Genomic DNA, 22,504 nt, shown 5'->3' with positions numbered 1-22,504 from the left:
TGCTGTCCTAGCTCAAAGCTGCCTTGCCAGCACCCCAGAGCCTGCTGCTCCCTGACCTGGTTGCTTTTCTCCCGCTCTCCACAGGTGGCACTCTCTTCTCTCTCTCTTAGAACTGTTTCTTTTCTTTTCTTTCCTTTCCTTTCCTTTTCTTTTCTTTTCTTTTTATTGAAGGGAAATTCACATAGCACAAAACTCGCTTACAGTATTCAACCCAACGGCTACATGTGTTTCACTGTAAATCCGCCTCCTTCTACTTCCAAAATGCCCTCATCACCTTCAAAGAGGATCCCAGACACTTGGGGTTCCTCTTCATCCATAATGACCCTACTTTCAGCTGTCTCCATCCACCTGCCCCATCAGCACTCATCCATAGCTCCTGTCATGACGGTGACGCTGCATATTGTGCAGCCTTGATCACCGCCTGGCTTCTCCCCCAAATTGCCAGCCCTTGGCTGGGTTGTCTGTATTCTTGCCCAGGTCTGGTTCAAGTGCATGTTCATTTCAGCCTTGTTGACTGATGAATAGATGGATGGATACCCTTGTAGGTTAGTTTGGGAGATGGTCTTTTCATACGGAGAGCACATACAGGGCAGGACAACTGAAGAGGTCAAAGCGGCTTGCTGAGAGCATTGTCAGGCAGACCACAGGACTGACGAGACTGCCTGATCAAATGCTATGCTTGGTAGACCCGAGGGCTTCAAGGCAGTGTCTGCTCCTTGCCCACTGCGAGATGGCGGTGGGGACAGACTGGACAAGCATGAGGGTTGAAAGGGGCTAAGGAAGATCTTGGCCTCTGACACAGGAGCCCGAGTGCAGGACTACAGTTCCCAGAATGCCTGTGTCTCACTTGGCCCCTGCCCCAGCCAGCTCTGCCTGTTTCTTTGGGGCTCTTCTTTTTCTCCTCAAACCACCCTGGAGATCCCAGGATGGGTTGATAGTGCTCTCCACACTTAGGAAGCCCCAAGCTGCTTGAGGCCCAGAGTTCAAGTTCAGAGGCATGGGTTGGGACACTCACACTCCAGGTCTGGATCCATCCCTGTCAGGAAGCGGATCACAGCTTCCAGCTGGCTGAGCTTCCGGTGGTCCGGGTCAATATCCGTGATGCAGTAGATCCTGGAAACCCAGAGAGCCCGTGTTACCTCACATCCCACCTTTCTCCTCCCTCACCCTTTCCTCCTTGCCTACCAGTCGCTGGCCAGGGTCAGGTCCGGATGAAGCAAGTCGTGCAGGCCTGAAAGAAGATTCCACGCTCAGATGGGTACCCTGTGACTGTGGGCACACACCCCTGTCTGTAGACGCCTTTGTCGGAAGGGTTTGCTTGAGCACACCTTCAGCATCTTGATGTGTGTCTTAGTGGCTACAGCCTTAAACTTGTTTAGATACCACTGTCTTGGACAGCCCCACTCTCCTAACACCTCCCCCCAAGGAGCTCACACTTTGAAAGCAGTGATTATGCCTTCTCTGGTTCTATCTTATGCAGCTGCTACAGTGGCCAGCTACCCCAGACGAGCCCTGGGCGGGGTGTGCCTGCCTATGTGCCGTTCAGTACAATTGCTGATGGAATGGGCGAAAGAGCTCCTGGCAGCTCCGTGCTCAGACATAGATAGGTGCTCACTGAAGCTTTGAGACATTGTAGGAAGAGACAGCGGGCAAACAGCTGAGTGAGTTGGCTCAGGGCCTTCACAAGTGAGTGACAGCTCCCTCTGTGCCTTTCAGTCCTTTGATTGGGACTAATTGGGCAGCAGAAGAAGGGTGGGGAAAGAAGAGGCACACCGAAGGCCTGGTGACTGAGGACAGGGGGAGGGAGCTCTAGCAGAGGTTTTGGTGGGAGGATGTTGCAGGGGCCAGAACAGGGCAGGGGCAGCCTAGGAAGCTGGAGGGGGTGGTGCCTTTCTGGCGCCTGATAGGGCCAGAGTGAGCTCGAGGGAGGGTCAAGAGGTGGGGTTTTCAGAGATACTCTCCCAGTCTGTTAGCCAGCCCCCTGCCTCCATCCCCACCTTTGCTGTCACCACAGAGCGTCATCCCCTTAGCTGTCTATTTTTTTTTTAAAAAAATTATTGCTATTGTCTTATGTATCTGGGTGTTGTGCCTGTATGTATGTCTATCTACCACATGCATGAGGCCAGAGGAGGGCATCAGATCCCCTGGAACTGGAGTTCCAGATAACTGTGAGCTAGCATGTGGATCCTGGGAACCCAGGTCCTTTGCAAGAGTAGCAAGCTCTCTTAACTGCTGAGCCACCTCTCTCTAGTCCTGAGCTGTCTGTTCTGCTAGGGACGTCAATCTTAGGAGACTAGCTCATCCAAATAATTTCATCTTGGCTTGATCACATCTACCAATACCCTAACTCCAGAGAAGGCCACAGTCACATTTTACAGGAGTCAGAACTTGAGCATATCTGTGGAAGAGATAGGAAGTTTAAAAGAGTGAACCTGGGAGAGATGGCAGGAAACCACCAGGAGAGAAGGCATTTCTAGAAAGAGTCTGTAGATGAAGTGAAAGACCGAGGCGGGGCAAACAGCTGGAGGCCACTGTGATTGTCTCAGGACAGTGGGACTATGATTAGAGTGATGACAGAGTGATGGAGTGATGGGAAGCACCCCATGAGAAAGGAGAATGGACAGGTATTCAAGTGTCCCATCTTTCAGGGCTCCCAGAGGCATCCTGACCCTCATGAAGGCTGATTCTCTTAAGGTGCCCAGGTAGCTGGGGTCATGGGTAGTTAGGGTCATGGGCAGCTAGCATTAGGGGTAAGGCCCTTCTCTGCCACCCCACCTGGTGGGAAATGCTCACCCTGATTCCACCAGGGTTGGCCCTGCTCAGCCACCTAGGAAAGTACATCTCCTGCCACACAGCACATCATAGTCAGCACCCAGCTTGACTTACCTTCCTCCACAGATGTGTTTCCCAGAAGGATGTATTCTCCGTGGCCTCTGGTCAGCACCACTCCCAAGCTAGAGAGAAGAGAAGGCAGCTGTGCCCACACCAGTTGGGTTTACTTTAGCTGCTCACCAGGCAAGAAGCTTTTGGACACAGGACAATATGCCCCTTCAGCTCGCCTCCTTTAGCCTAGCCTCACAGGTTGTTCCCTTGAGAATCAGGAGAACTGCTAATTTATCAGTCGTTCTTTCCAAAAAGGGGCCTGGAAACACCACTGACCACGATCCCTGCAGCTCCCATGTTACTCAAGGAGGTCTGGAGCTTCCAGGGACCACCTGAAAGGTTTAGTGGTCTCAGGATCCCCCTAGATTCCTTTCCTACTACATCCCAGATCTTGGTAGCACATTAGATTTGGATCTGGGGAGCATTAGAAGGCATAGTGCCTGGGTCTGCCTTGCAGTTCTGATGCAGCTGGTTGGCATGGGCTGATGTGTTAGCAGTCCTGAGAAGTTCTCAGGTATTTCAGTGGGCTGTTAGAGCAAGGAGTCTGAGCTTTACTAGGGAAGGAGGGAGGGAACCTTAGAATTATTTTCCTTTGATCCTCTCATCCTACCACCCTGCCTCGACATCTATATAGCTTGTGTCAAGCCAAGAAGTAGCTGCTACTATCATCATTCACATTTTACAGGTGATACATTCGCGGCACAGAGAGTGCCCTGACTCGGTTCACAAAGCCTGTAGGTGGTGGAACTGGGATCCAAACTAGGAGTTTGGCTGCAGAGTTCTGTCTTGAGCTGGTGGGGTTTGTGCTCTCTCTCAAATCCCTGGCTCGGGACATTATCCTCTTACCTGAAAGGAGTGTCACTGATGTCCGTGAAGAAATAGTCATTGGTCAGGAATAGAACTCGTTTCTGAAAGCAAAAGAAAAGTATCCGGGTGACAGAGTGGTGCTGGCTGCCCACCCCTGCTCCACACCTTTGGTTGCTTATCATGGCTCTGTGCCTCCGTTACTCCTCACCACTTCTTCAGTCAACCATCACAGTCCCATTTTTCGGACAGAAGCATTTCACAGTTCAGCAAACTGGTTTTTTGGGTGCTACTTTTAAGGTCTAGGCTTGTCCAGCCCATGTGAGCCCAGCTCAGCACTTGAAACATCTTAGTTAATTTTAACCAACATCAATGTAACTTAGATTGTCCGTGTGGCCGCCATGTTGTACTCTTCAGGCAGAGTGAGCCTAAGCCTCCTTTGGGACAATGAGGTAACGCTGGAACTAGAAACATCTAGAGCCGGGATGTGTACATTTGACTGATATCTTCCCAGAGAAGAGTGGAACACCTGTTTCCCTGGGCCCTACCTCTTTAACTTCTAGAAAAACTGCTAGAAAAAAAAATAGAGTCTATTCCAAAGAGTTAATGAGAAGAAGAGTTTCATAAATCCACAGAGGAAGTGAAAGGACACCGAAAAAGAGATGGACAACATAGAGAAGCCATCAGGACTCAGCTTCAGGCGGGCATGTCACAGGGGTGGAGGTGGCTAGGGAAGCAGAAACCACAGCCCTGAAGGGTCAACCAGAGGAAAGTTGGCAATCCTGCTCTCACAATATGCCATGGCCCCCACTGTAAGCCCACAGCCCCCATGGCAAGCCCACACTCCCCACAGTGAGCTCATATGAAGAATTTGGTGATTCCTCCAGTCGACTGGTGGAAGGATAGGTGACAGAGAGAAGTTCCATTTGGTCCCTGTGTATGGCCTGGGGGTGGGAGGGCAGGAGCCTAGGGCCATCTTGAGAATAAATCAGTGTTAAAAACTAAGCTTCCCTGGTGGCCTAAGATGAGGGAACAACCACAGGACAGGTGAACCACAACTCAGCGATAGTGGGTGATTTCAATACCTTGATCTCTCCAATAGACAGGCCATCTAGGGAAAAAACTTGCCAGAGAAACCTCTGGAGTTAAACAACATCATAAACCAAGTGGACTTAACAAGCATCTACAGAACATTCCACTCAAACACTAAAGAACACATGTTCTTCTTGGCAGCCCATGAAACAGTCTCAAAAACCAAATTACCTATTACAACACAAAGCAAATCTCAACAAACATAGGAGAGTTAAATAACATCTTGTATCCCATGTGACTACAATGACGTAAAGCTAGATATCAATAACAGCAGAAGCTGTAAAAGTGCACAAGCTCATGGATATGAAACAACACACTATTGAATGATGATCACCGAAGAAGTCACGTAAGAAGTGAAAAATTCTAGAATAAAAAGAAAAAGACACATACAAAAAGCTATCGGACACACGAAGATGGGCTTAAAAGCAAAGCTTATACTAAACATCTACACAGCAAACTGAGAGAGCTTAAATAAATAACTTAATGATGTACTTTAAGAACTAAGGAAAAAAAAAGAACAGACCAAACTTCAAAGCAGTAGATGGGAAGAAATACTGAATATCAGGGCATAAATAAATGAAACAGAGAGAACAAAGACAAAACAAGGAGTCAATGAGATGAAGAGCTTGTTCATTGAAAAGATAAACAAGATTGGCAAGCCCTTAACTAAATTATCCACAAGAAAGAACGAAAGAGAACAACCCACATTAATAAAAATTAGAGAAGAAAAGGGGGACATAACAACAGATACCAATGGAATTCAGAAAACCCTAAGAACACACCTTAAAAACAAATAGCAAATTGGAAAGTAACAAATGAATAGATGAGTTTCTGTGTTCATATGACTAACCAAAATTAAACCAAGATGAAATAAATTAATTTAAGCAGATCCATAACCAGCAACAAGACTGAAGCAGCAATAAAAACAAGTTTGCAAGCTAGGTGGTGGTGGTGTATGACTTTAATCCCAGTACTCAGGGAAGCAGAGGCAGGCGGATCTCTGAGTTTGAGGCCAGCCTGGTCTACAGAGTTCCAGGACAGCTAGGGCTACACAGAGAAACAATGTCTCAAAAACCAAAAACAACAAATAAACCAGCAACAAACAAACAAACAAACAAAACAAACCCCCCAAAAACTAAAACAAGAAACCAAACCAAAACACAATTGTCCAACTTAAAAAACAAAGCAAAACAAAAACCAGGGGGATGCAGCACACGTGATATGAAAATAGAAGGAACACTGAGGACCACAAGGTTTAAACAGGGAAGGGGTGTGGCCTGGGGAGAGTGTGATCTCCTGGTTTCATTTGTGCTAATGTGATAAAATACCCTGACTGACGGGGGTGGGGTGGGGTGGGGTGTTATAGCCAGTCAGCAGCAGAGAGAGGGTGAATTCATGCAAGCCTGCGCACAGCCCACACAGGTTTCTTCTTTCTTAGAGAGTCTAGAACTCAAACGCAGTGGATAGTGCTTCCCAGGAAGGGTTTCCCACCTCAGATAATGTAATCGGGACAATCACACCCAGACCTGATCTAGACGGTCCCCCTTGAAGGCTCTCCTTCCATGTGATTCTAGATTATGGCAGTTGATAACTGAGCTAACCAGAATTAGAGATGTAAGAAGAAGTCATATGGAGATTACTATTTCGTAAGCTAATTTAAAAGTATGTTAAAAAGACTCTGAATGGGGGTGCCATGTATAGGTGGATAATGGCAATCCCAGACTGCCTCCTAAATATTTATTTATACCCAGACACTACTGCTGTCTTAATTAACCCTTGATCAAAGATGCTTCTCTTTACAGAGAATGGTGGTTAATACAGGACTCATGGCCAAAGTGCTGAGAACAAGTAACTGCTGAGCCTTGAACAGGTCACTCATATCTCCTCCTCCAAGAGAACACTGAGGAAGAAGGGGCAGAAAGAGTGTAAGATCTGGACACTGGGTAGGAGGCCATCTTAGGGGCAGTCACCAAGACAGATGGCCTGACTTCAATCTCCAGCAACTACATAATAAGGAGAGAATTGACCTCTACAAACTGGTCTCTGACTTCCATGGACATGAAAACACATACAATAAGTAAATAGAAAAATAAATAAATAAACATTTAAAGAGCGCATTGTTCAGTCTCTGAGTCCCGGGCAACACATTCTTATGTGACTGCAGAGTCATTAAAGAAAGCAAAGGGGAAATTAAAAAAAAAATTCTAGTATCAAATGGAAATGAAAGCACATCTTAGGAGAACCTCTGGGATGCAGCGAAAGCAGCTGTAAGTGGAAAGCTTACAGCCATGTGTGCTTGTGTTATAAACGAGAAGAGGGCTAGTGAGACAGCTCGAGGGGTGAAGCTGCTTGCTGCCAAGGCTGACGACCTGAGGGTCGTTCCTGGAATCGCACGGTGAAAGGAGAGAACTCCTACTCCCACAAGTCGTCCTCTGACCTCTACAGGCATTCAGCAGGATGCGTGTGTATGTACTACACACGTGCGAGCACACACACACACACACACACACACACACACACACACACACGTTAAATAAATAAAACAAATGAGTAAACAAATAAACGCATCTTTAAAAGCCAGAGAGATTTAAAATAAATAAGCTAGTGGTATGCCAAAGTGAATCCAAACCAAAAGCAGTAGATGGCAAGAAATAATAAAGACCAGAACAAAAATTAGTAATATTAAGAGAATAATATATAGACTTAAACAACTTGGTACTTTGAAAAAATAAATAAGATAAACCCTTAGCAAAAAAAAAAAAAAAAAAAAAAAAAAAGACCTAAATTAATAAAATTAGACAAAAAGCAGAAGTTACTACAGAGTTCAATGAAATCCAGAAAATCATTAGGGAATATTAGGAAAACTCATATTCTAAAATATTTAAACTAGAAAATTTAGAAGAAACAGATAAATTTTTGTACTCACATGATCAATCAAATTTAAATCAATAGGATAGAAACAACGTAAATATATTTGCCGCAATCAATGTGATTGAAGTGGTACAAAAAAAAATCTCCCAACAAAGAAAAAGGCCAAGACAGAAGGATTCACCACCACAGTCTACCTAAGCTTCAAAGAGGAGCTAAGACCGATGCTGCTCAGGCTGCTCCATAAAACAGAGATGGAAGGAACTGCCAAACTCATCCTACAAATCAGTACATGGAGTCAGAGAACAGATTGTAGGGGTTAGAACCAGGACCCATTTCTTTTCACAATATAAATTCATTCTGGGTATAGCAGAAAGACACACATGGTATATCCTCACTTATATAGGCCTATAAGATAGGATACACATACTGAAATATGTATACCTAAAGAAGATAAACAAGAAAGAGGTCCAGGGGTAAGATGATTGATCCTCATCTAGAAAGACAAGGTAGATGGACATTGGAAATAGGAGAAAACAAGTAACAGGACAGGAGCCTACCACAGAAGGCACCTGAAAGACTCTACCTAGCAGTGTATCAAAGCAGATGCTGAGACCCATAACCAAACCTTCGGCAGAGTGTAGGGAATCATATGAAGGAAGGAGGAATTAGTATATCCTAGAGGGGACAGGGAGCCCCACAAGGTCCAAATATATCTGAGCACAGGGGTCTTCTATGAGACTGTTTATCCAACCATGGACCATGCATGGATATAACCTACAACCCCTGCTCAGACATAGCCCATGGTAGCTCAGTATCTAAGTGGGTTCCCTAGTAAGGGGGACAGGAATTGTTTCTGACATGAACTTATGAGCTTCCCCTCCCCCCTGAGGGAGGAGCAGCCTTGCTAGGCCACAGATAAGGACATTGCAACCATCCTGAAGATACCTGATAAGCTAGGGCCAGACGGAAGGAGAGGAGGACACCCCCTCTCAGTGGACTCGGAAGGGGGTAGGGAGGAGCTAAGGGAGGGAGGGGAGGATTGGAAGGGAAAGAGGAAGTGGGCTACGGCTGGGATACAAGTGAATGTATAAAATTATTTAAAAATAAAAAATATTAAAAAATAAAATAAATTCATTCTGTCAGTTCTGTTCCACCAGAGAACCTTAACCAATATGACCTTGATTGTCCCAAACAATTCTTGGCAGAAAGAATAATGCTGGAGGTATCACGATTTCTGATCTCAACATATACTGCAGAGTTACGGTAACTAAAACAGCTTGGTAGTGGCACAAACACAGACATTCAGGCCAGTGGGACAGAGCAGAGAATCTAAAGATCAATCAACACAGCCACTTGATTTTTGACAAAGGCATCAAAACATACATCGGAGAGAAGGCAGACTTTAACAAAGGGTGCTGGGGAAACTTTCTCTATGCAAATTAATGGACCCAGGTTCATGCAGCTACCTGACTCAGTAGTCAATTCAAAACAAATTAAGACCTTTAGTATAGACCTTTAATAAAACTTAGTAACTGCTGGAGGAAACATAGGTGAAACACTTCAGGATACAGACATAAGATGGGCTTTCTGAAAAGGATTCCAATGGCATAGAAAAGCACCCTAAGAACTGACAAATGGGGTCACGTGGGTTAAAAGACTTATGTACAGCAAAGAAAACTGTCTCCATCAGGAAGAGACAGCTTAGAGAAGGGGAACAAATCTTTACCAACTATTCATCAGTAAGAGGATTAATTTCTAGATCATGCACCCCCCCCCAAAAAAAAAAAAAACCCTGCACACTGAAACCACTATACTCTGCCAGTGTGAATGGAAACTTGTATAGCCACTATGGAGATCAGTATGGCAGTTTCTCAAAACACTATAGACTGCCATAAGACACAGCCATACCATCCTTGGGTGAGTATCTGATGGAATCTAAGTCAACATACCATAAGGACACCCGTACTTTGCTTGTTTCTTGCTGTTTTGTTCACAATTGTTAGGAAATGGAACCAGCCTAGATGGCTATTATCAGACGAATAAAAACAGGTGGTACATACACACACACCAAGGGAGTTGGAAACTCCCTAAGTGACATCACGACATCTGCAGGAAAATGGATAGAACTGGAGATCATTATGTTAAATGAAACAAGCCAGATTGAGAAAAATAAGTCTGTGTTTTCACTCACGTGTGGGATCTAGATTTAAAACGACATTTGGTGTCTATATAAATGCATTTATGTATTCATGTGTGAAGGTTGTAAAACTTGAGAGGAAATTCTGGATGGATGGGTGACATGGAAGAGGAGGGAGGAAAAGAGGATCATGGAACACATGTGACATGAAGCAGGTGAGGGGTATCTGGGAGAGGAAGGAACTAGCCAGAAAAGGAAAGGATAGAATTGGAGGTAGCCCAGGCCCAGAAAGAAAAATACTGCGTGTTTTCTATCTCATGTAGGTTCTAGCTTTTGATTATATAATATACTACGTGTGTTATACAATATATCATATAATTTTATCTGATACACACTGTGGTGGTTTGAACAGGAATGGCGCCCATAGGCTCATGGGTGTGAATACTTGGCTCATAGGGAGTGGCACTGTTAGGAGATGTGGCCTTGTTGGAGGAGGTGTGGCTTTGTTGGAGGAAGTGTGGCACTGTGGGGGCGGGCTTTGAGGCCTCCTATGCTCAAGCTCTGCCCAGTGGCACACAGTCTCCTTGTGCTGCCTGTGGACCGAGATGCAGAACTCTTAGCTCCTTCTGCAGCATTATATCTGCCTGCATGCTGCCTGCCATGCTTCCCACCATGATGATAATGGACTAGACCTCTGAAACTGGAAGCCAGCCCCAATTAAACGTTTTCCTTTATAAGAGTTGCCTTGGTTATGGTGTCTCTTCACAGCAATAAAACCCTAAGGAAGACACACACACACACACACACACACACACACACACACACACACACACACACGAACAATCATGTATAGAGGCCAGGAAATCAGAAAGGGGCCCGTGAAAGGAAAAAAGGGACTTTAAAAGAGAGACATAGGGAGGGTAATAGAACAAATGTAACACAGAAGTGGGAGGGAATGGAGAGGGAGAGTGCAGTGAGCTGATTAAAAGTAAGCATGTAGGAAAATGCTGTAAGGAAACCTGCCACTCCACAGTTTAATTTTATAAAGAAAAGAAATGTTTTTCCAGACCCTTGGGGAGTATTTGAGGCCGGCACTCTGAGCACACAGGGCTCAAAGCCTGCAGTCTAGAACTTGTGATTTGCCGGGGTCCTAGGCACGTTTCTGGAGTCTTTGACTGTCTCCAGCTGCAAGATGTGGATAGTCGGGAACCTGCCTTGCAGGGCTGCTTAGTAAATGGGCATGTGTACTGTGCTCAGGCCTGCTTCTGAGAAGGCTGGACTGTCACCGTCGGTGATAGCAGCGGTAGGAAGACGGCAGCTGTGTGCTGCGAAGCCAGCATCGCAGTTACCGTGCTGCTTCGCTGATGCCCTCATGTTTCAGGAAGCCTTAACACACGGAAATGCCTTTATTAGCAGCAATCGGCCAATTTCCCAAGCAGGGAGAAATTTCTGTAAAAGCTCAGACTGCTGTTTCTAGTTAGGACTCTGCCTGCTGGCTTTGAGAAGCACGGGGAAGCATGAGGACTTTGGCCCTGGGAGAAAAGAGTGAAGGCCGTCTTCACCCTCTGGGTGTACCTCTGTGCTGGCTTCTCCGAGGCCATGTGCACATGGGTTTTTTTCATGCTAGGATCTATGTCCTGGCAGGCTGAGTCTCATCAGGAGTTCTAGGACATGCTGAAGGCACAGAGAGGGGGCCGTGACTCTTTGGGTATCCGATATCTCAGGTGGCCTGGCATTACTGACATTCCCAGTGTGCCTGATAGCGCAGAAGTCCCACAGCAGTCCTGGCAGAGACCAGTCCCCTCTCTAGAAGGGACACTGGCCAGCGCATCTCAGTTCAGCTTGTGTGGAGCTCGGTGTGCAGGGAAGGACTCAGGTCTAATTGCCGCAGACAGATGCTGTGCTCTTTGAGCGGAGGCAGGCGGGTAATGAAGGAGGTGGTGGGGGTGGTTGTACAGGAGGAGGTGATATTTGTTAATATGCCAAGGGACAATGTGAATCCAGAGGACACGTCAGAACCGCTTAAATGAGAAGATGAAATGGTCTTCTCTAATGACACACGGGTCTGTACAGACAGCAGGGGTTTCCGGCTTTGATTCTCTATAGTAAGGGTATTTGTTTTCACCCTCTGTGTCTGGATGAAAATCAGCTATAGGGAGTAGTGAATATTTCCAACTCTTCCCCATGTGACATGTTTTAGCAGAGCTTCTGGCAGTTTGCAAAATTAACTGTCACTTTCTCTCTTTCTATCATAAACAACCAAAGGGCCAAATAGCAGGCAGCAGAGGGAGGAAAGAAAGAGCTGCAAGTGATCTGGGCACGCTTCATACGCAGCGGCCTCTAAAGACCGGAGCATCGGGCTGGAGAGATGGCTCAGCCGTTAAAGGCTAGGCTCACAACCAACGGTATAAGAATGGAGCATCGCGGACATGAACAGAGCACTTTCCACCCTTGCTGCTCCCCCTCCTCTCCTCATACCCGGAGGCCGCCATGAAATCCACGTCCAGGCTCAGTGCTGCCTGCAGGGACCTCACAGGCACTGTAGCTAGCTCCTTACCCCTTTGTCCAGAGGCACCTTCACGTCCATGGAGTGAGAACCCGTTTCCCCGTTGATCATGGCGGTTCTCAGCTTCAGGAGGAAAGAAAAGGGTGTTGGTGCCTGGTACTTGGAGCAGGGAGCTTCTGGGCTTTGATGATGTCTTAGGATCCCTAGCGCACTGGCTTTTCCCTTCGCCCCTGAGCAGAATTCCAGGAGGGAAGATGGAGCAGGGTCAAGGTACCACTAGCTCACATTTGACTGAGGCAGCGCTCTGAGGGGATGGGTGCTCTGGTGTACAGCGTGGCTTTGCAGGGACATGGCTTCCTCTAGGATGTGATATGGAGACTAGCAGCCAAGCACGTTGCTGGAACTATGCCGGGCTGGTAGACACAATTTCAGTCTGTCTCAGCAAACCCTGCGACCCAAGAGTCATGGCTTGACATCCTAGCTGCTGAGAAACTCGCAGGCTCGGAACCCATTGCTCTGCTCCCGGGCTGCCCAGTGGCCGCAGCCCTCCCCGGGGGCACCCAGGGCTCGCTTGTGGGCTACAGAGCTAACTGGGTGAAAAGCTTCTCACTACCTTGTTCCCCCACTCACAGTTTCAGCTTGGTCCTCCCACTCCACTTCTGAGAGATCCACGCTGTTGTAGTTGGGTTTGGGTCTCAGCTTCTTGCCTTCTCGGTACTGGTGTGGGTCAGACGGGATGGAAAAGGTGGGGTCAGCATGCACCCCGCTCCTCTTCCCTCTTCTCTAAAATCTTTCAAGCCACCTCATAGGATTAAGGCAAGCCACTATCTCCCAGGATGACCCAGGCTGAACTTCTATTCAGTGCAAAGCTTCCATGGCCAATATGCTCCACAGATGGCCTCCCAGCCTCCCGGGGGCGGAGGATGGGGAGTGGGCTCTCACATTTCTCATGCTAGGGATCTCCCTATTTTGTGAGACAGCTTGTCAGTGTTTGGACAGCTCTGATTACTAGAAAGTTCTCCCTCGTACGGAGTTCAAATCTGTCTCCTTCTGACTTTTACTTATTGTTGTCAGTTTTCTTCCGGAGCCATCCCGACAAGGCCGGGGATGCTCAGTCTTGTCACTCCTAAGACTTGAGTGTCTCTGGCTGAACGTTTCCAGTCTGATGATACCTCCGCTCTCTGAACACGCTCAGCCCTGTCAATGTCACCCTGAAAGCAGAGCTGCGGTGGAGGAAATCAGTGTCGCACAGGGCCAGGAGGTGGTTTGTGAGCAGAAGCGCTGCATGCTCTGCCTGTGATGTTGGCTTCTTGGGCCGCCAGGCCAGCTTGGCAGCCCAGATGGCGCCATCAGCCAGGCAAATCCCCTTCGGTGTTCTCATGCGGTGCCCTCCCACACGTGGGGGTTCAGTTCGCAGAGCGCCCACCTATTTCTCATATATTTCATCTTGTTAATCCCAGATGATCATTTTAGAATGCTTTATGAGCAATCATTTTCTCCTCCAGATTTGAAGGCATCTGCAGAAGCATTTCATCTTGATAGATTTTTTTTTTAAATTGGTCAGAGCCAAGTGCAGATCTGCAGTGCTTAATAACCACTTGTCTACAAAATTTGACACAGATCCATGAACCAACTCTCTGGAGAGGCATCGTTCACTTGTTCTTTCTCTCTCTTTCCCTCTCTTACTCTCCTGCTCTCTCTGACTCGCTCTCTGACAGATATCATCATGTTATCTGTAATTACACCCATGGCACTTCCTTAGATTGATTTAGTAGTGCCATCAATAAGGGGAAGAGGAGAGTTTATCATCAGGGCATATTAAAAATAGCACCATCTACTTCTGGGGAAGAGTCCTCAGTAGATGTCTGGGTGGTTAAAGTCAATGTCACTGACTATGTTGCTTCTGCTAGTTGCTTCGTTTACTTATGTTTTATATTTTTCTGTCCAGATTGTAGTAAGAATGTCCCTACACTCTCCCTGCTCCCATTGCCTCCTTACCCATGGCACACACAGTGCTCTGTTCAGCCTTCCTGACACCCACACTCACCAAACAGTGCTCCCCTGTCTTCTGCCCGAGCTTTCTCTCTGGCAACACTCCAACACCATTTCCCAAGTCCCAGCTCCACCCGACAGACTGTAGACAACCGTTGGCCTCTTGATCATTTTTGTCCTATTGCTAGGAGTGTTCTCTATTATTTTGATTTCTGAAATCACACCATTTGCTTTCCTGGTAATACCTTTCTCACACAATACACAGCACTAGCCTTACTGTGTGTGTCCTTTGGTAAACAATTCACATCGCTTATGTGCCTTCATGTATGAGATTTTAATTACATATGTTCTTCTGTTTACAGCACTTTTATTAGCACGATAATGCCAGGCACACAGTAGGTCCACAAAATGAATTGGCTGGTGAAAACATCATCCTTGTGAGTGGCCTAGATGGATTCTGGTATGTGGGTTTCTGATCCATGCCCCCTTAATTCTGCATGTCAGCTCTGGGATCAACCTACTTGCTCTCTCACTGTCAGTCTATCTGACAGCATTGGTCCCCAGGAACCTGATAGTTTAAGACTGTCCATTATGGGTTCAGATACATACCCTGCTGAATCTGAATGGGGAAGACAGAGGGGACAGACCAATGTGTTTTCACTCTGAGCCCTAGCATTTGCCTTAGGTGGCTCAGTAGAATGACTTAGGAGATATTCTGTACCCACTTGAGCTAACTGGCATGAGATTTGGTTCAGCTTGTTTGCCCAAATGACTCCTGGGGCAGAGAAGCCTCCTCACAAAGTCTCCTGCCACTCAAGCCTCTCCTGGGGTTCCTTAGAAGACGGAAGGGAAGTAGGGTAAAGATACCCCCAGATAAGGGGACTTTAGCTCCCCTTATCCCTCCAGCCATCACGCCAGCAGTGTGTCCATTGTCACTGTGGGCAGTGCTGGTGCCCTGGAGGTAGGGTTTTCAGACACCAGGTGCTCAGAAGAACTCATATGAAACTCATACCCGCAGCTCCCGGACAGAGCCAGAAGGGGACGGGGGTCCCGGGCGATGCTGCTCATGCAAGCTCAGGGGGCCGTTCGCTGCCCTTGTGACAAGGCCTTGCTATTTTTGTTGTGAACTCATGGTTCACATTCCCTTCACTGGCCTCTGGGGCTCTGCTGATCCATCTGTCAGGTTGTAAGGAGGGGTGGAGTCACCGGGACAGTGGGGGTTTGTGATAAAGGTCTACAGTTATTAGGCTTTAAGAAGATTGATTTTACTTTGAATCAGGTGTATGCGTGTGTGCTGTGTGTAGGTATGTGGATGTGGACAAAGGTGTCCATGGAGGCCAGAGGCATCAGGTTCTCTGGGACTTGGAACTAAAGGGGGTTATGAGCTGGTTGAAGAGGGTTCTGGGAACTGAACTCAGGCGCTCCTAACTGCCGAGCCATCTCTCCTTCATGGTTTGGCTCTTAGCCTCTATGGAGAAGGCACGCCTCCAGCATGGCACTGTTGGAAAGTGGTGGACTGTCTGGAGATGAAGCCTTGTGAGACGTTTAATGTCCTTGAAGAGGGTTATAGAGCTGGAGTTTCTTTTTCATTTTACTGCCTGGGGTCAACAGGTTCACCTTGTCACACGTTCCCATCATGCTGTGCTGCGTGCACCCCACCATAGCATAGAGCACTATGCTCAACCAGCTGTGGAGCGAAATAGCCCTTTCTTTATAAGATGGTGATCTCAGATGTCTTATTGCAGCAATGGAAGGTGGGCTGTCATACGGGGACTTCACTCTCACAACCCCAGCCTGCATTAGCTACCCTCCGGTGTGGCCATGATCATTTTGTGTACTTTTTGCCACATATATCCTGCTAGATAATAAACAATTTGAAAACAGGTTCAACGACGTTGACTCTTGTCTTGTATTATCCATGGGATTTTAACCACTTGTGTGTGTGTGTGTGTAAGAGAGAGAGAAACTGTCCTCAAATCTCCTATTGTTAGAATCTCAAGGCAGAGATCTGTACTTACCAAAGGCCTGAGGTCAGGATGAGAGAGGATGTAGCCATTGTTAGTGTTCAAAAAGGCATATCCATGCACCCCAAGCTGCCAAAGCCAAGGGTTGAGGGCATTAGACATGTCGGAGGGCTAGGGAGTAGAGGAAGGGGGCGAGGGAGCTTGAAAGCAGGAGTTCCCAGCAGTGGCTTTTAAATAGGGATCATGGCAAGCTAGTGTCACTCTTCCACCTACTGGCCTCTGGTCAAGCAATCATGGACTGAAGCCACGGACACCGTGACCCCAGGTAAATCTCTCCTCCCTTCAGGCTGATTTTCTCAGATACTTTGTCACAATGATGGAAAGCCGTGGCTCAGGCAGCGCCCCCCAGGGGTCCCACTCAGGCTCACCTTATAGCGGGGTGCCAGTTTCATGAGCTCTCTCAGGGCCACATCAGAGCCCACGACACCCAGGAGAATGCCGTGGGATCGCTGGAAGGAAAAATGCCAGGGTCAGGGAAACCGGGCTTCCCAGAATAGACTCTAGGCCTCCCAGAGCCTGGAAGAGGAAGGGCTTACTCCTCTTCCTTTGCAGTTAGACAGTAGGCCCAGTTCCCCCAAATAACAATACAGACTCTGTCAGATGAGGCCCCAGGGGCAAGCATGGCTGTTAGGAAGATTAATGTCCTGCATTAATATTTAAGTGGTAACATTTAAACGAAATACAAAGCTAAGTGAAATATTAAATATTCACACCAGAGGATGAAATATAAGGGTCATAACTTATATAGCCTCTGTAGCACAAGTGCTTCCATAGGAAGCATTTTCTGACCAAACAGACTATGGAAAGTTCTAGAAATCCCCTCACTAGGGGCCTTCATGTACAAGCCAGAGTCTACCCACTTCGGCTGGTTAAGTGTGGTTAATCTGGAAGGCTAGCAGAAGACGCCATAGCCATCTGTCTTAAGAACAGAGCTGGCTACAGGAGCTTCAGGAAAACATGGACTCTCAGCTCCATAGTTGCCCAGGAGGTTCTTCCATGGCTGGCCCGGGGCTGGGCTTGGGAATCTGCATTCAACCCTTGCAGTTGGCTGTGAGGCTCAGTGGCCTGAGCTCTGACCTCCATGTTATAGCACGGGAGAAGCCACTCACTGTTTCGTTCTTTTTGCTGAAGACTGGCATGGCCACCGTGGTGAGGAGCATTGGGCTTTGTGCCTCTGAGGTGAAGAGCTGCTGGGAGGAGGGGGTAGAGATCAGAGGAGTGGGCTCAGGAGTCTGCTGGCTTGTTGCTCAGAGCAGCACGGGAACCCACACTCTTAGCACTCTCTCCACTGGTAGGGGATGAAGGATGAGGTCGTGTCTTCTCAGGGCTAGCAGGAGCGTGAGGGGAGTGCTGGGAGAGCTGGGAGGAGAGGCAGGCAAGGTCCACGTCAAAAGCAAAAGCAGTGTGTGAGCCAAACTGTTTGAGCCAGCCAGACCCGGGATGAGCCCAGGCCCAGCAAACAGGCTGTCTTGTGCCTGTACAGAACAGCATAGCACAGCTTTTCCAGAAGCCTCTGATCGGGACCCAGGATTGTTGCACCCCATGGCGCCCAGGCTAGTGAACAGAAGGAAAGACGTTTCTGCAGAGCCACTCAGACATACAGACATGGATTAGGAGTCACGGCTGAGGTCGGGGAGTCTGGGGCATCATCTGCCTCAGATCACCCCTCTCACACACAGGGCAGACACCTAGCTTTCTCCACCCTCAAGGCAGAACCAGAACTAGAATCATGTCCAGTCCCCGTGGAAGGGACTACTCTGCTGCCTCAGTAGCAGCCTGCACGTGTGCCCTGAACTATAACGAAGATGATAACTGTACCAAGTGGAAGCAAGCATGCTGTGCAAGCTGCCTGTAGCTCCGGTCACCCAAAGGCCTCTGTGAGCTGTGGGTCTACAAGCCAGGGGGGTGTCTTCAGGGGAACAGTGGCCAAGCCTGGTTTGTAGACCCACAGCTCCATGATGATACCAAAGCAGGGCGTAGCCTCTCTTTTCTTGCCTTCCTTTGTTCCCTCTCTCTCATTTTCTCCAGCCAGGGTGAGATGGCCTGTGACCAGTGATCACCTGGACAATAGAGGGGAACCTGACCAGATGGAGAAGGCTCTTTCCTCAGCTCAGAGAGTAGCTGTCAGCGGGGGACAAATGGGATCTCGGGGGCAAGGCCTCAGGGAAGAGCCCACACCAGCCAGTCAAGTGCTCCTCTTACTATGAAGGAATTTTAGAATGGATTCCTGAAGCTCTTGTGCCCAGCACGGCAAGATGGTTTACACGCTAGAGTAAGTATGCCTTTGTCCTCAGACACAGAGAACAGAAGAAGAAAAAGCTGAAAAGTGTGTCTTCTCAGCTACCTATGCCGCTTGGGTTGGGAGGTCAGCTTGGGATGGAGGTCAGTAAGAGATAAGTATGTGTGTGGGCCAGGAGGACCCTGAGGGGTCTCCTTCAAGGGGCAAAGCATGACCGCCTACCACTAGCCCCTAGAAATAGGAGGATGGAGCTAAGCCTGGGGTTAGAAGTGGTTGCAGGAAGGACCTGGGTCCCTGTGACCAGCTAAGATGCTCATGGCTAAACCTCTATGCTCCTCCACTTTTGTCTTCTCTAAGCCGGTGCTGTCAGGTCTAAATCCTGACAATCTGTATATTGTCTCCGAGGCAGGTAGGTGGCTGCATACAGGATGTGATTTGGGAAGAGGCAGGTAGGTCTCTCTCACCCAAAACATCTCCAGTGACCTCCTATCTTTGATATTTATCCTTCGGTGTAAGACATTGCTTCTTCCGGCCCGTGAAATGCAGGAAGCACGGAATGGCCATCATAAAATATTCACCCGTGTGAATATTTTCTTCCGTGATAAGTGGGAAGGGACAATAAGTTGGGTAATGCAGAGTAGAAAGGAACACAGGGGTGGGGTATCTATTGGGAAGGATCTAGGCCTCTGTGGCAACTGGGCACAAAGTGGTGCTGGGGGTGGGCTGAGGGCCTCAAAGAGAAGAAGGGTATGGAGGGCTGTCATCACCCTTCATGATTCCTCCCACGGGGGCACAACATTGGCCTCTCTGCACCAGCATTGCGCCTTCCATTAACTCGGGACCTCCCTGCCCTTCTGGGGCCGTCACCAGGCTCACCCTGCTGTCCATGTACGCCTCTGTCCAGATGATGTCGTGGTCGTGGTTGATGACCATGGGACGGCTGAGCACATGCAGGTACTCCATCACGTTCTCCTGGGTATCAGCCAGTGTGGAGATTTGTGTGTAGTAGCCTGGAGAGAAGAAGGTGGTGTAATGGTGGAATACAAAGGAGGTCCACTTGGTCCCTGCACAGGGCCCTACTCACTGCCAGCTTCTGGGTGCTCCTAGCTGGGCCTCCCTCTTTGCTGGAGGAAATGCCTTGTTCCCTAGTACAAGTCGAAGGCCTTCCCTACTCCATTGGGAAGATCTTGGAGGAATCTTCTCACTGCTCATGCCCCCCCCAAACCCTAGTGGGGGCCTCGGTTGTGGCAGTGGTGCCCACTGAGTCTCCCACATGTTATGTTCTCTGAGAATCTGTTTGGGGACCCCAACAAGGTGGTGGCCCTTGTCCTCCTGCATCTATAGCTCCTAGGTTTCCTCCATCACCACCTCTGCTCAGGCTATGGAGCAGTCTGTTTCGTTCTTTTCAGGGTAGCTGCGGTGGTTCTGGAAAGGGCACCTGGCTGGTGAGACTGTGAATGGTTTAGCACCTTCTAATCTCATGGCCCATCACTTCCCTAAGATATTCACTCCACATGCCAGCAAAATGGGGCAGCTCTCCTCTCTACCGTGCCTTCTGCCACAGACTCCTAGAGCGTGCTCTTCCCTCAATGTGCAAGGCCTTTCCCCACTGGGGAAAGTATCTTTGCCATTGTTCCTCTGAACCCTGGCCAGCCCACGCCTCAGTGCCATGATGACACACTTACATCACACTGCAACCAAGGTCTACGTGCTGGCTACATCAGGACCAAGGCTGAGCCATTTGTCCTATTACCCTTGAGTCACATCCCTCAAACAACGCCAGGTACAAAGTATATGCTCAGGAAATTTTTGTCAAATCAACAGAATCGCAACCCAAGCCCAGGACTTGGGTTCTGATCCCAGGTAGAAGAGAACTGTTGGTACACACACACACACACACACACTTATCTCAGAGGAAGTGCTGACCTGCTGGGTGTGGTAACCTGTACATGCAATTCCAGGAGGCTGAGGCAGGAGGATCACCATGACTTGAGGTTGTCTGGGGCTACCTAACAACAGCTTTTCTCATAAAACTTCTAAATCGGGTTGGTAAGATGGCTCAGTGGGTAGGGGCACTTGCCAAGAAGTCTGACAACCCAGTAGGTTCAATCCCTGGAATCTGCAGGAGAGAAGCGACTTCTGCAGGTTGTTTTCTGACCTCTGCATGCATGTGTTCGGGTCTGTGCACAGACAGGCATGCACATATGCACACACACAAAGAATAAATAAATAAATAAATAAATAAATAAATAAATAAGTAAATAAATACATAAATAAATATCATCTCAGTGTCATCCCCAGAACACATATTTAAATAGCTGGGTGTGGCGGCTTGCCCCTGAAATCCCAGTGCCAAGAGGCTGGAGTGCGTAGATCCCCGAGGCTCTCCAGCTATCCAGTCTAGCTCAGGCGGTAGGGGAAATCCTGTTTCAAAACACGAAGATGGATGGCCCCTCCTGAGGAACATGTACACACACCCCTGTGTGCATTTCACCAATGTGTGCACAAGAAGAGGAAGAGGAAGAGGAAGAGGAAGAGGAAGAGGAAGAGGAAGAAGAAGAAGAAGAAGAAGAAGAAGAAGAAGAAGAAGAAGAAGAAGGAGAAGAAGAAAGGTGACCTTTCGCTCTTGTCTTCGAACAGGGTCAGGGCTTTAATTTGCCACAGGAGGACTGAAGGCATGTGGGGCATAAGAGAGCTGACATTGAAAACATAGGTCCCTTCCGTGTTGTGTATTTGCACAAGGCTTTATTTGAGGAGACAGCACCCTTGTGTACACCCTGGGTCAGCGGCCTCTCGTTTGCATTTCGGATGGCTTTCTCCTCCAGCTTTAGAGAAGTCCATCCTCACTTTCTCCAAACGGTGGGGGATGGACTTTTGCATACCGTGCTGCTCCTTGAGGAAGCCTGCCCGAGGTATTGCTGCCCCACCGGACTGCTGGGTGCTCAGCTAAATTCCCTTACCTTTGTTGTTGCAGGCAATCCACTTCATGCGGTCAGCGAACGTCACTTCCCTTCCGATAAGGTAAGTGAAAACTCGGACCTGTCCACAAGAGATGGGCTCAGCAGCTGCAGGCAGCATCGGGGTCATGGATGAAGGGCTTAGAGCTAGGGCCGTGCCTGTCTCTGTTTTGCGCTCTCTGGTTGGACCCCCTTGGGTTAGAGAAAGTTGGGAGGCCCTGACAAGGACATGAACTGCCAGGGTCCTGGTAAGCATGGAGCAGTTCTTATGTGTCAAAACCATCCTGCTCCTTTGCCCCACAGCCTCTTGCATTCCTCCTCTGGGCCCAGGTTGCTGCAGCTTTGGGACACCCAATAAGAACATACCTGAACTGGTGAATGGGTCTAATGGGAAAGAACTTTGAACTTGGGGCTGTACTGCACGCAAGATTGCCATGATTTAGAACTCTCCCCTGGCATCAGGAGAGGTCCTCCTCCCCCTTCCCCCCTGCCCCGACTTCCAGCAGGAGTCACCTTGCGGTCTGGCCAGTTATATGTCTCAAACACGGGCTCATAGTCTTCCACGGCTCCATCAGAGATAAGCATGATGGCCTGGTTGCAGAGACTTCCTTGTCTGGACTCTTGGAACTGAGGAATCATGGGTGAGTCTGTCACTACGGGCCACATGACCTGTAATCCCTCTCCCTCCACCCTCCCAGGCCTCGCCAGCAGCAGGTACCTGCTTCAGGATCTCGAAAGCCTCGATCAGGGCTTGACTCACAACGCCCACGCCTTTGACCATCAGTTCATCCACCAACTGCTTGAAATGCTGTCAGGGTAAATTCGAGATGAGGCTCAGAGGCTTAGCCTCCACAGTGCAGCCAACCACATTCACTCGAGTCCGCATTTCTCAAATGCCCAAAGATGAACTAAGTGTGGATAGCTTGCTACCAATCTATGTCTCCTCCTAGAAGTGCCAAGGCTGAGGCTAACCAGAGCATGGTCCAGGGTAACCACTGA

General features: G+C 48.4%; 1 protein-coding gene across 1 annotated transcript in view; it reads right to left on the bottom strand.

Annotated features, from left to right (window-relative positions):
- Cacna2d4 (calcium voltage-gated channel auxiliary subunit alpha2delta 4) overlaps positions 1–22,504 on the bottom strand; it is a 100,504-nt gene that overhangs the window by 48,098 nt on the left and 29,902 nt on the right. Inside the window, exons 10-22 of the mRNA XM_055604234.1 lie at positions 22,224–22,313; positions 22,019–22,132; positions 21,509–21,587; positions 19,425–19,558; positions 17,419–17,496; positions 16,678–16,758; positions 16,304–16,378; positions 12,924–13,010; positions 12,345–12,416; positions 3,730–3,791; positions 2,887–2,954; positions 1,186–1,231; positions 1,016–1,113 (exon numbers count right to left, since the gene is read on the bottom strand). Of these exons, the coding sequence (XP_055460209.1) occupies positions 1,016–1,113; positions 1,186–1,231; positions 2,887–2,954; positions 3,730–3,791; positions 12,345–12,416; positions 12,924–13,010; positions 16,304–16,378; positions 16,678–16,758; positions 17,419–17,496; positions 19,425–19,558; positions 21,509–21,587; positions 22,019–22,132; positions 22,224–22,313 (1,084 nt within the window). The remainder of the gene's footprint in view (positions 1–1,015; positions 1,114–1,185; positions 1,232–2,886; positions 2,955–3,729; positions 3,792–12,344; positions 12,417–12,923; positions 13,011–16,303; positions 16,379–16,677; positions 16,759–17,418; positions 17,497–19,424; positions 19,559–21,508; positions 21,588–22,018; positions 22,133–22,223; positions 22,314–22,504) is intronic.

Source organism: Psammomys obesus, unplaced genomic scaffold (assembly GCF_907164565.1).
Source record: "Psammomys obesus unplaced genomic scaffold, mPsaObe1.curated_primary_1811, whole genome shotgun sequence".
Classification (NCBI taxonomy): domain Eukaryota; kingdom Metazoa; phylum Chordata; class Mammalia; order Rodentia; family Muridae; genus Psammomys; species Psammomys obesus.
This window is presented reverse-complemented; position numbering and strand designations above follow the sequence as displayed.